This window comes from Xenopus tropicalis, chromosome 8 (assembly GCF_000004195.4).
Source record: "Xenopus tropicalis strain Nigerian chromosome 8, UCB_Xtro_10.0, whole genome shotgun sequence".
NCBI classification, from domain to species: domain Eukaryota; kingdom Metazoa; phylum Chordata; class Amphibia; order Anura; family Pipidae; genus Xenopus; species Xenopus tropicalis.
The window spans coordinates 76,243,812-76,257,240 of NC_030684.2; the positions used below are offsets into that span (position 1 = coordinate 76,243,812).

Sequence of the window (13,429 nt, forward strand, 5' to 3'; positions counted from 1 at the left end):
CATATTCTTCATTAGACAGCTGTTACACAGAACACAGAGTGCTACCACTGGTTTTAACTAATGCCATGCCTGTGCCCATTATCATTAACCTTAACCCTTCCTCCATCAAGGACCCATGTAACATCTGCTCTACCAGATGTTGTGGGGAGACTCACCCCTCCACATCTAAGTGGAAAGCAGTGTCTTCTATACAAAGGTAATACACAGTATAGCACTGCATCTAAAAACAGCATTATAAATGTAATTAGGGCTCCTCTAAATGCCAGTACTTGCAGGATTGTGCCCTTTTCAACACTGTGTCCCAGTGTACCTGTTTTTAGATTCTAATATCAGGCAACCCTAACCATAAAGTCAGAATAGAATGATAAGTAAGAAAATGTAAGAATAGCCATCAAAAAATAATAACATCTGAAATCAACTGAAAAGTGGTTAATCCATAACAAAAAAGTAAATATAAAATTATGTATGTTGTTTTATATGAGCACTTAGACCAGTGGTCAGAGATTCTGTCTGAAAACCATCATTCACTTTACAGAATGAATTAAAACTCTTAGGGCTCGGGCACATGGGGAGATTAGTCGCCCGCGACAAATCTCCCTTGTCACGGGCGACTAATCTCCCCGAACTACCATCCCACCGGGGAAAATGTAAGTCGCCGGTGGGATGGCACCCATCATTTTCGGCGATTTGCCGAAATCGCCTGTGCAGCGTGTGCCATCCCACCGGCGACTTACATTTTTGCCGGTGGGATGGCAGTTCGGGGAGATTAGTTGCCCGTGACAAGGGAGATTTGTCGCGGGCGACTAATCTCCCCATGTGCCAGAGCCCTTAAAATTACACTTTACTCTTTAGGGGTTGAGCACAATGTTTTTATGTAGCGACATAGTGGAAAACAGTGTCCACGGCAGTCTTCTGGCCTGTGGCCACTTGTACCGAGTCTTGTGTCTGGAAACATGGAAACTTTTGGAGGCAATCTCAGTCTATAGGGCAATGGCGGTTTAAAAACCCAGTGCTTAATGCACATGACAATGCCATTGCCATAACAGGATTTATAGCATAGGATAGGGATCAAGATAAGAATGCTTATCAAGGCATGTGAAACAGTTTAAAGGGAGGTTTCCAATATGTAATTTATTGTAAAAGAATATATTACATGATGGTATTACTTTACTTTTAAAAAACTCACCCTGCACTAGTATTGCATTCCTATAGCAAACTCTTTTATGACTGATTCATTCTCTCAAAGAGGAACACAACATTATTTCTGCCCTAGACGCCTTCCTGTCTACTGCAATCCCATGAGGAAGAAATCTCCTCATAGAGATTCTAAATCTTACACTGGTTTCTCTGCACTGTGGCAATATTTCCTGTGGAGATAATACATAAAGGGTTATAATAATTACAGCATTAAACCCTTATATTGTCACATAAGCAGTTTGAGAATATGGGCTAAATAATTTGTATCAGATATTTACTGTGTAACTAAATGAAATCTGACACATTAGGTTGCATTCTGCACCCCATCTATACTAATTCTAAGAATATACTGCTTATTACTATCCCACATAAATACAGAAATATGGCACAATTACATGACACTTTTGCACTATTTAACAAAGGCCCGTCTTTATATCTTCTATGAAAATCCATATCTGAGGCAAATTTGCAGTGAGAATAAAGAAGGAATTTATGAATTTGGTCTTTGCAAAGCCTATTACATTGTTCGAAATTATGGGTCTGGGATTTGAAGGATAATTCTCTCTTTACAGCTCTGCAACTCAAGTGTCTCAATTAGTCTGATGCTGTGAAATGGAAAATAAAATTTGCGAACACAAAGCTGTTTTTCTTGTTAGCCTTCTTTTTTGGAACATAAAGGTGATGAAATATAATGTACTATTTCAAATAATGGGTGCAATGAACTTTATAAATGCTCTCTCTTGCTTTTTTCATCTCTTCTGTAATCCTGCTATACTATATACTATATGAGACTGACAACATGGCTGAAGAAGTTTTTATTCCTGGTCCAGGAAGCTGTTATAATGCATGAACAAGAGTTCAGCAGATTAATTATGGCTATAAGTAATTGCACACAGGAACCCTTGTTTTACATAAATGAGACAATGTTTAAAGTGTAAAAGACAGAAGTTATATACAGTACAGTGCTCGTCTAGAATGGACAAGACAGGGGCACCAAGGAGCACTATACTTTGTGTTAGTCAGTCAGGCTTAATACCAAAAGATGGGTACTTGTGTGAAACAAAAATAAAAAAGGTACTAATGCTGTGGTATTAGACTCCAGTTAGTTTAAATAAAATATTCCCTAACATCTCTAGCTCAGGGGCTGTCAACATAATCTTTTCTGGGGTTTTTTTGTTACAAATTTTTTTTGCCCCCAAATTTCTTCATATTGAGAGGAGGTGCAGAGGGTACTAAAGCAGGTCATTAACAGGGACATACCCAAAGATTCACTTCACATTCTCACTGGGAAAACCAATAGAATGTTTCTCAAAGAATTAAGAAAAAACTGATCATATTCTAATGTTAGCCTGTATACCATTAGCGGCTTAATGCATAAGGTCCTTATTACCAACAAAAATGGAATTAGTAATATGTCTTTCAAAGGTGCAATAGCAACAAAGTGCCATATAAATATTTGAGCCCCCTTCAAGCGTCTACCTTTTAGCTAAACCCTCTGACACCTCCCTTCTTTCTGTATGAAATGAGGTATACAGCTTTACTCGACAATGTAATTCAACAGCTGGACCTTCATGGTCACCTAGAGAGACAGTGCAACTAAAGGTCTAATTTCTCTTATGATCTTGCATTTGGATGCAATATGGCACTGCTTGATTTCTGTATTGGTAGAAACATTCCTTTCATACCTGTCCATATATGTAGACACTTTGTTTTAAACTTGTTATTCCATTTATTTTTGCTTCTCTATCCAAGTATAATCTGTATATCTTTATTATGAATAATCTTGTGTAAAATAACAGTTTAAGTTATGAAAAAATGTACAATGTGCGGATGGCTGTGGTTTGTGTATGTGACCCTACTGTACTTGCCATTACCCTTTTGTTGAATATGGCTCTAATGTCTAACCACACTAGTCTATTGTTGTGGGACCTGTTATCCAGAATGCTCGGGACTTTCCAGATAATGGGATCTTTCTGTAATTTGGACACATTAAATATTAAACATTAACATTAATTTGTCCCTGAGGAAGAGCACTGGTTGTGCTGGAAACATTGGAATTTTTTCAATAAAAACACTTTTTCTTTTGCATCAAGTCCCTGTGTGTGCGGCACTCTTTCTATTATATTTGCACCAAGGGCATTTGGACTTGTATAGGGTGTGCTCCTCTCTGTGTACTATTACATTAAATAAACCCAATAGTATTGTTTTGCCTTAATTAAGGATTAATTATATCTAAGTTGGGATCAAGTACAGAGATAAAAGAAACATTTTAAAAATTGAATTTACAGGTAAGGAACATGTTATGTGGAAACCAGTTATCCAGAAAGCTCAGAATTAGGGAAAGGCCATCTTCCATAGACTCCATTTTATGCAAAAAAACTAAAATTTTAAAAATGATTTCCTTTTTCTCTTTAATAGACTTCTGGTATGGAGATGCAAATTATGAAAAGATCCCTTATCTGAAAAACCCGGGTCCCAAGCATTCTGGATAACAGGTCCCACTGTATTTGCTTAAAATGGATTCTATGGGAGATTGCCTTTCCTTAATTCTTAGCTTTCTGGATAATGGATCCCATACCTGTACCATGAGAGGAAACCAGCATAACTCTTTTGTCAAGCTTAAAGTTATATGGATTTCTATATTTCATCACTTGTAAATTGTTTTGTAATCCTAGAGCCAAAAAAATTGACTGAATAGAAGAGAATAATGATAACTGGCATCACACAATGTCACATTTCCAGGCCTCTGACAGTGTTTGTGTTTGTCCAGATCATATTTTTAGGCCTGTGAATAGTGTTTTTGTAATTGATGTCATACTTCCAGGCCTGTGAAAAGCAGGGATGTTGTTATGTATCACTATTCTTGTTAAATCGGATTCTTGGCTGCCTGAAGAAACATTTTGGCACAGTATACCACTCAGCTCCTGGTTCACTCATCTCCGGTCATTAGCTCAGCTTGTTCCCACAGAGTGCTGTTTTATAGCTGGATAAATGGCCTTATGCAACATTGCTCTGTCATGGAACTGTCTGGCATATCTGCCTATACTCATCATTCCATTGTAGTGTGTTGCTTAGCACATTAACAATATGGCATACACTGCCTCTCTCCAAATGTCCCAGTTTTGTCACCAGCACACTTGGAACTTTATGCAGGCCAGATTGAAAATAGGGTCAGAAGCTGAAAATGCAGTGTTTGGCATGATAGATATTTTCCCACTGGGGATAAGCACATTGCAAATCAACAGCACTATGCATCCCATTCAACAAATCAGTTTTTGAAGCCTTCATAATTGAGCATTTGTTTATACCCCTATATATCATTAGTGATATACAGCCATTATTGTAAGCATGTTTGCAACTGATTTTTTTTTTTGTATTCACTTAATTTTAAATTCTGATATTTGTTAACAATCAGATAGTGGTTGAAAGTCAAAACTGAAAGTGAAAAAATAACAGCTACTTCATTGCAAACTAAATAACATCACTAAATAACAAAAAAGGCACTTAGAGATCATTGTGGGTACTTGTAGCTAGATAACAGCCTGGATACAGATACAAAATCAAAAATTTCCCAGTTGTAAAGTCTTATTTATATTGTCTACCAAATAGTGAAATTTCATTTTAAGCAAACACCTTTTTAAAATTGTTATTGTCAGTTGAGCAATATACTACTATGTGGCCCTGAAAAATTCAGTCATTGAATATTTTGCTTCCAATAGACACAGTTATTTTGATCTATAAGACATTTAGAAATGTCTGTTTGATTTCTATTAATGCTATTTGTTTACTTAGCATGGTAACTTTGATTTAATGATGAATGATTTTATATATTTGTCTCACTAGTATAAATAGATTTATTTCATTTCTAACATCCTTACAAAGTGCAATGTAAAAAACTTTTAAAAAAACAGGCACATATCATATGTTAAATGTGTTACCTGTAAATGAGGATGTCATCCGATGAACTGTTATACTGGATCTGGTACATTCTTATACCTGGGATGTGACTCTGGGGAGGCCATTGGATGAGAGCCGAGGATGAGGTTAACTCAGCAACCACAACCTTTTTATCATTCAAAGCTTTCGTTTCACTGGAAGGGATGCTAGACTTGGCGGGTGTTAATATATCTGAGAGGCCTGATTCTGTTTCCTTATCACAATTGGTGCTGTTGGCAAGATTAGGAAAAGGATTTACAGTAAGTTCTACATTGGCCGTTGACTCTCCTGCTGCATTGGATGCTATACAGGTAAAGTTTCCACGGTCTGCGTATATAGTTGTGATAATGTCCAGAGTTCCATTGTCATAGGACATAGTCCTGGAAGTATTTGAAACTAGTTTCCCATCTGGGGAAATCCACCGGACATAGGGATCAGGATCACCAACAGATTTGCACTTCAAGGACGCACTTTGACCTTCCATGATCACCAGTTTGGAAGTCCTATGAGTAATCATTGGAGGCTCACACACAAATTCTTCTTCCTTTATTGACCAAAAATACTTGCCCATCAGCTCTGCAGGTGAGGCACAGGTTTCCAGGTCATCTTCTCTAGTAAGGCGTCTAAGCCACATTAACTCACAGTTGCAGTGAAGTGGATTGCCACCAAAACTTAGCACCAAAGAGGTCAATGGAGAACCTTTTGATTTGGCATACACGGGAATTCTAGAAAACAATGGATCTGGGGGAATCTTTTTAAGTTTATTGGAGGTCATGTCTAGTCTAGCTAATTTATGGAGATTGGAAAATATCCCCTCAGGGACATAATCAATCAGATTGTGATCTAAGCCCACCGTGTTAACACTTGAAAGCCTCCCAATGGTTTCCCATGGTATATCTACCAGATTGTTATAGGACAAATCTAAATCCTCCAGGGTGTCTACGAAATCATCAAATGACCCTGGAGCAATGTAATGTAATTGATTATTGCTTAGGATCAAATGTCTGAGATTAATTAGACCCCTCAAATGTTCTTCACTGACAGAAGTTAATCTGTTGCTGTCCAAGTGCAAAGCATGGAGGCCTTTAAGGTCAACAAATGCATAAGGCATTATTTGACTAATTGTATTCCTGGAAAGAGTTAAATGGATTAAATCTGTCATGTTAGCGAAGTCTCTCCTTCTTAGAGTAGTTATAAAGTTGTCCATAAGTCGAAGTTCGGCTGTCCTCCTGTCAATAGTAGGGGGCACGAAGAGAAGGCCTGTCTTGGTACACAGAATAGTTATAGATGGAGAGACATTTTGGCATGAGCATCTCTTGGGGCACATCATGGTCTTCACAGATGTGCTTATCATTAGCAGACAAATGGCAAGCCTTTCCATGATCAGGTGTAATAACCTGGAAGGAAAACATGAGAGCTTTAGTATTATGCTCATTAACATACTGACTTCATACAACTGTAACAATATACAGACATCTAATTCTTTATAGCCAGATAAATGTCTTTGTATAATCATTTTGAATTTTTCTTGTCCCAATAACAGGGCGACAAAACATTACTGGTGCCCACTATGTCAGTAGCTCCCAGTCATGGGCTCCTGTCATTGTGTGTTTCTGAGAACAACAGCTACACAGCATAAATGAATAGATAATATGAACAATTCAAACACGTGCTTCTGACTTTTTCACCTGGATGGCTGTGAGATTATCCATAAATCACTGACTGTAGGGAGGCCCGAGGGCATATTCAGGAACCACATCTTCATGCACTGCATTTGTACATTCAGTTTATGTGCAGCACTGTACATGCAGTTTCATTTACTGAGGCTCTGGCACAAAAAGCTTCAAGGCAAATGTAGCTTTCAGGGATTCACAGCTTCTAGACACACAGCTCCCCAGGCACTTGTGCCACACAGACTGCAGGCAGATAAATGACTCCCAGACAAGCCCCAGCTTTCAGACGTGTGCACAAATACTCATGCACATCTCCCAGACACATGAAGTCTAGAGGCAGAATTACAACTGCTAGACTTGCATGACTCCTATAAAAATATACCATTTTCAAACAATCGCTCCTCACCCACATATGTGCAGTTTCCTGACATAAAAGAAAAGAGGTTGCAGAAATACTGTGTAAGTCCCAGCAGATGGATGACAACTATACTCTTTCATTCCCAAACACACACAAATTACAGACATGTGGTGCAAGTCCCAGTCAAATAAAAATAGATTACAGATATTACAGATTACAGATCTGTATAAGTCTCAGACACATACACAAACTGCAGACATCCTGTATATGCCAGACAAACAAAAGGCAAGTTTAACACCTCGTCTCATGGCAAGAGCAGCCCTGAGTACATGCAGAACTGATATGCAGTGCATATAATATATATTCACTGTTCCAGCATATTTCACTATTACCAGGTTCAGTTCAGTTTCCTGAAACAAACTTAGATACCATAAATATCCAAAAATACACAGTTCTAAGACAAGTGCCTTCCCAAGTAGTTCACATGACAACTCTGCCTAGCATGCATGAGATAACATGTTTTGTTTCTTCAAGGTCATGCAGCCATATATACTCAGTATTGGCAGATTGATTTTCTCTCACCTTTTTTTTCAGTTTCTTTAGTTTGGCAGTATCCACTGCACAAATTGTAATATAATTATCAAATGTGTTTAATCTAATTCATGACTTTACATTTACAGATTAAAGAAGTTGATGCCTTGCATGTCACTAGATGGCAGTGTGGAGCTGCTTCTATTGTCCAAAGAGACTAGTGCATTTGCTATCTTCCCTTGCAGGCACATGGTGTGCAGTAGTTGCTCAGTAAGAGTTGGTAAGGAAACACAAATACAGTATAGTGTTCTGGTTATGTAGTATAACTATGGCATGTGAACATTAAGGAACTGAAGAAGCTTATTTTAACATCATAGATACTGTAGTGTAATTATGTTTTTTTTCTCCCCTGTTTTTAACCATATATCTGCATTGTTTTTTTTTCTGTTTTAATAAAGCTTAAGCATATAGGATGTGGGTGGCTGTGGTAAGCAGATCAAAATCTCTGGTGGGGATGTCTGAGCTCTGGCTCCACATGCAACACAGGGAAATGTAATTACTTGGCTTCCTGCTGACTTCTGTCTTTTCTTAAATCCCTTTCTGGAATCTTCCTTCTCTCTCGTTCATCCTTTGTCTTTTAGTTCATGTTAGTTACCATACCTCCTTATGGGAACACCTATCTTCTTCATTCTTGTGCTTGTTCACCTGTCTGTTTGCATTCCATCATTCAGTTATTGTTCTTTCCACTTGATTACCTTCATCCCGATTCCCTATAATATTTCTTAGTATTTAGCCTAGCTATAGCTGCCTTGCCAGATTTCCCTGCCACATGCTTTCATTTTATTCCCTCTCTTACCTTCCTGTTAAACATTTCTAACTTTCTTGCTTCACTTTTTGCCTCCTTTCTATCATCACTATATTCCTCTCTTCTTTCCTGTCATACCTTTAACCACATTTGATCTGTCCCACTGTGAGTTCACAACACCCCTCCCTGATTCCTTGTTCTACTTCCTACTTCCAGCAATGCATTTCATATATCCTGCTCCTCAGCTCCAAGCAATTAACAGCGCCCTCACCAAAGCATTTCTGCTATTATATACAACCTTCTTTGTTGTAGTCAAGGATTTATTTCTCTGTTTCCCTGAAAAATCCTCAGAGCATCAGAAAGGAAGTTTTTGTCCCTTCTTTTTGCTTTGTGTGTCAAACACTGTTGTGGTTTATGTACAAAGTAATTCATAGAAACATCTTTATAGAGACAAGTGACATGTATGCCTCCTTTTAGCCACAGAGAAGGAGACTGTAAAATATTGATGTTAAGATGTGGACACCTGACGGCACACAATGGCAGTAAGAGGGAGTCTTTAGAAGTATGCAAGGAAAATGAGATACAGTTGAGTAGAAAGATCTAAAATTTTGTATTTTTAAAAGAGATACATTTTTCAGGGTGTAGACAAAGAGAGATGAGTTACTAGGAAGAGAAAAATGAGTTGGCAGGATAAGTAAAGCAGATTTGTTCAAAACACAGAGAGAAAACTATAATGGAAGTACTAAAGACTTGGTGTCCTAGCTCTACCTTAAAGGACAAAAGACGTACAAATCACTCAGGATTGCCAGTTTGTTAGACCCCCTTAAGTGACTATAATCACTAACCTTTTATACTTGGCCACCACACCCCTCATTGGAAAACCCATTGGCCTGGGGGATTCTTTAGTGAGTGCTACACTTCTATCTTTATTGAGCTCCCAGAAATCCCTTGTAGGGGTCTGTTTGCCACAGAATAGCAACAATGGTAATCAGAATATGCACAGTACAGAAAGATCAGCACTTACTGTACTAGGCAAGCAGAACAGACTTGGACAGCTGCCCTAAGAGCTCAGTGAATATGGTTGAGCGGCCCTTAGTGGAGAATACCATAGGGTTAACAAATTGATCTTTTGCTTCATCTTTGAATCTTCCATAATCTTCTCTTTTTATATGAAATCAATAACTAGATCAGGTCACTACAGCTATAACATATTTCCAAATATAACTGTTCATCATACACGATTACCTCATTAATTCATGTACTGACTACTGTAACTCTCTATTGACAGACTATCATCACTCTCATCTACAGTAAGCAGCTACCAAGTTCATACATAGTAACATAGCAATTTAGACTGAAAAAATACATGTTAATTGAAAATTTTATGTCTTAATCAAACCTTACTAACTGCTAGTTGATCCGGAGGACTCCCAAGAGGGCCAAGTCTCTAGATCAACTAAGAGCTATTTTCAGTAACCATGTGTTTTCTCACTTGCTAAACAGCCATCTAACCCCATTTTGATACTATCAAATATATCTACCAATACAACAACTTCATGGAGAGAATTCCATAGCTTCATATCTCTCATTGTAAATAACCTTTTTGGAACATTAAGATGGAACCTCCTTTCATCTAATCAAAATTACTTTGCTAGTTTGTTATAATGTTGCTTTATGTTTCTAGTTATCATAATCCACCTTAAGCACCTATTCTTCATTGTAAAAAACACCAACTTTGCCAGTCTTTCTTTGTAACTAAGACCTTCCCTACACGTTACCAAATTAGTTAAGCTTCTTTGAAGTCTCTCTAATCCAATAAATATTATGTGAGCACTGAACATCTTACCAATGCTTTGTAAAGTGGAAGGACAACCATCTCTACTTTTAAATCTATACCCCTCAAAAATACCAGCTCAAAAACTTGTTTGCCCTTGCAGCTGCTGACTGATAGATCCATTATGAATTTGCCTAACACGTTTCTTTTAAGGGTATAAGGGTTTGAATATTTTTGCATCCCAGGTGCACTCTCTGTACACGGTCCTTTGGTTAGTTCCCTATCAATGTACAACCCCTTTCTACTTATTCATCATTCATCATAAAAACAATGACATTTGTCTGTCATGACCTAACCTTTCATAAAACCATGTTGATTACTACTCATAATGTCATTCTCCAGAACATTATCTTGAATGTGATCTCTTAACAAACCTCTACATACTGTAGATGTCAAATTTACAGGCCTATAATTGACAGGCTTAGATTGTAATTGTATTAGATTTCCTCCAGTCCGTTGGTATCATACCAGAAGAAAGTGAATTCAGAAAATCAGAAATAGATGCCTGGCTAAAACTGAACTAAGCTCTCTAAGTACCTATGAGTGTATTCCATAAAGCCCTGGTGCCTTGTTTATATTAATTTGAAAACATTTATGTACCATATCCTGGGTTAGCCACCAACTTGATCGAACTGAACCATCTTTGCCCTTATTGATTGTTGGAACTGACTAAGCACATTTGACTTATCTGTATCCATTCTAACCAAATGTATTAATTATTTAATGGGCGACAGTCTCAATCTGCATTGTTTTACTATTAATATACTTGAAAAATTATTAGGGTTAGCACCGGACCCATGGCTAGCCCTCTTACTTTGCAAGCCAAACCACCTAATGAATTGCCAATATTGTTTTTGTGTACACCTATCCCTGACTGCATAATACCTTAATAATAGACAAGCATGCCTCCCACACTAGAGGAAATCAAAATTAGATTGTGGTGGACTGTAAAAATGGAAAAGCTCCTAGCTTTACTTACAAATAGCTTGGGAAAGTTTAAAAGGGTATAAACCCTTTCCTGTCCTAGTTCTATGCCTGCTCTGTCCCTCCCCCTCCCATAACTGGTTCTACACCCTCCCCTGCCTTTCACTGATTCTGTTTCGCTTTCCTGAACCTCTGTAAACCCTTTTCTGTACCTGTCACCATGATAATCAGTCCTCGTCTGAAGAACTCACATTGAATTTCCTTACAGCCAGGCAAAATACATTTTACTTACACTATATAAATTATATAAATCAATCTTGCTGATTACCACACCTTTGGAGTCAGTTATCTTTAGCAGGGTAGAAAGAGCAAAAACAGGCACAGGTCTCCATTATTATAGCATTTTTCCTGACCAATAGCCTTTAGTAGTGACAGGGCCAGAACTAGGGGTAGGCAGAGAGGAATGTGCCTAGGGTGCAATGAAGGGGGGGAGTGTTGTATTCATGGGGGAAGATACAAAGTATATAAAACCTGAACAACACTTAATCAGACATACAGAACATATAGTATTCAATTTGAAGCAATCAGCTTCGTGTCAAGCTAGCAACATGCTTAAAAACAGCATGATCACCCCCCCTCCAAAACAAAAATGAGCATCAATTTAAGCAGCTGGACATTTGTCATGAAAACAGCCAGCCCTGTGTCATATGCAGACAGAGCACCTCCGAGCAAGCAAGCAAGTTTTATTGCACAAATAATAAGGCCGAAACTAATAAGTCTGCCTTCAACTCAGATTACATAACCCCCAGTATAGTGCAAATTAACAATAAAAGGTTACAAATACACGTTCACTATTATGGGTTTTTCAATAGACCATTCAGTTTTAATCAGTTGCTTCTGGGATCACCTAACAAATTATTTTAGATAGGTTACCAACAATCCTAGCAATTCTAATAAATCAAGTGTAAGATTGGATAGATATCAGTTTAGTTTGACTACTGAAGCTGCATATAAGTAAGCCAGTATTCCCCACTATATGTACATGTAACTGTTTTCTACAGCTACATATAATGGGGATAGGACTAACTGAATATAGCTTCCAGTTTTCCTATTCTCTAACATTCTCAAATCCCAGTATTATCTTTAGTAACCTTAACATGTCCACAGACAAGCCAATCCAGTTGGGCTGAAAATAGGCAAAATCAGTAAAGTTTAATCTTTCCAAATAAACCCCAGTGCAAATTTAGAACTTTTTGTAATGACCACGCTAATATCATTAAAATTGCCCAACTTTTCTGTGGTTTTTGTTAACTTCCATGTAAAAGTCGTATTTTTCTCAAAGACTATGACCATTTCGGAATTCATTCAAGCTTTGGTATCGTGACTTTCTTTTGGCCAGGTTGGATCTGTACAGTGCCATTGAATCCTATGGAAGGCTTCCAAAATCATGCATTATAGTTTCAAAGACAGAAAGGTTTTCGCGCGGTTTACGTTCGTTTGGATCCCAATATTTTGTGACTTTCGGATTGCAACCACAATATTTTTGTACGACCGGGAAAAGAATTTTCATGACATTTTCAAACATCAGAAATTATTTTGGTTGCACTGAATTTTTTCCAATCGTGCTTTTAAACCAGCAAAAAATTTTGCTTTAATGAATGGACCCCCAAGTGTAGACCTTAAGAGCCATCAGGCTTCTGAACTGCTGACATTCTGCACACACCAACACACACTCCCCATAACTACTGGACTCTTCGCAGTGTCACTTTAAGCAAAGCCACTTTAAATCCTCACTGCACAATTCCAAATATTTCATTGCTTTTTTGTTATTGTAAATATTTGATTGCACACTTTTATTATATTTAATATTTGTATTTTTTTTTTGTTTATGTAAAGTTGGGAGGAACACGGGTCAAAATAATTTCATTACGGTAATGATGCTTCATTGTTATTTGTATATGACAATAAAACTTGAAACTTAAGATTCCAATAGCCTTGGATTTTATGCTTGTTCAAAAAGTAACCCAAGCCAATCTTGTAGCCATTAATAGAATCTGCCATCACATCATCACCCAGCAGGGCATTACACAAACTCACTGCTTTCACTGTGAAAAACCACTTTCACTGCTTTAAAGGAAAACATGTCTGCATTTTGTATTGTTGTATAGCTG

At 37.6% G+C, this 13,429-nt stretch overlaps 1 protein-coding gene across 1 annotated transcript in view; it reads right to left on the minus strand.

The window, feature by feature from the left end:
* Positions 1 to 13,429, minus strand: part of lrfn3 (leucine rich repeat and fibronectin type III domain containing 3) — a 273,218-nt gene that overhangs the window by 16,532 nt on the left and 243,257 nt on the right. Inside the window, exon 4 of the mRNA XM_018096347.2 lies at positions 5,136 to 6,530. Coding sequence (XP_017951836.1) covers positions 5,136 to 6,514 — 1,379 coding nt within the window. The 5' untranslated portion in view covers positions 6,515 to 6,530. The remainder of the gene's footprint in view (positions 1 to 5,135; positions 6,531 to 13,429) is intronic.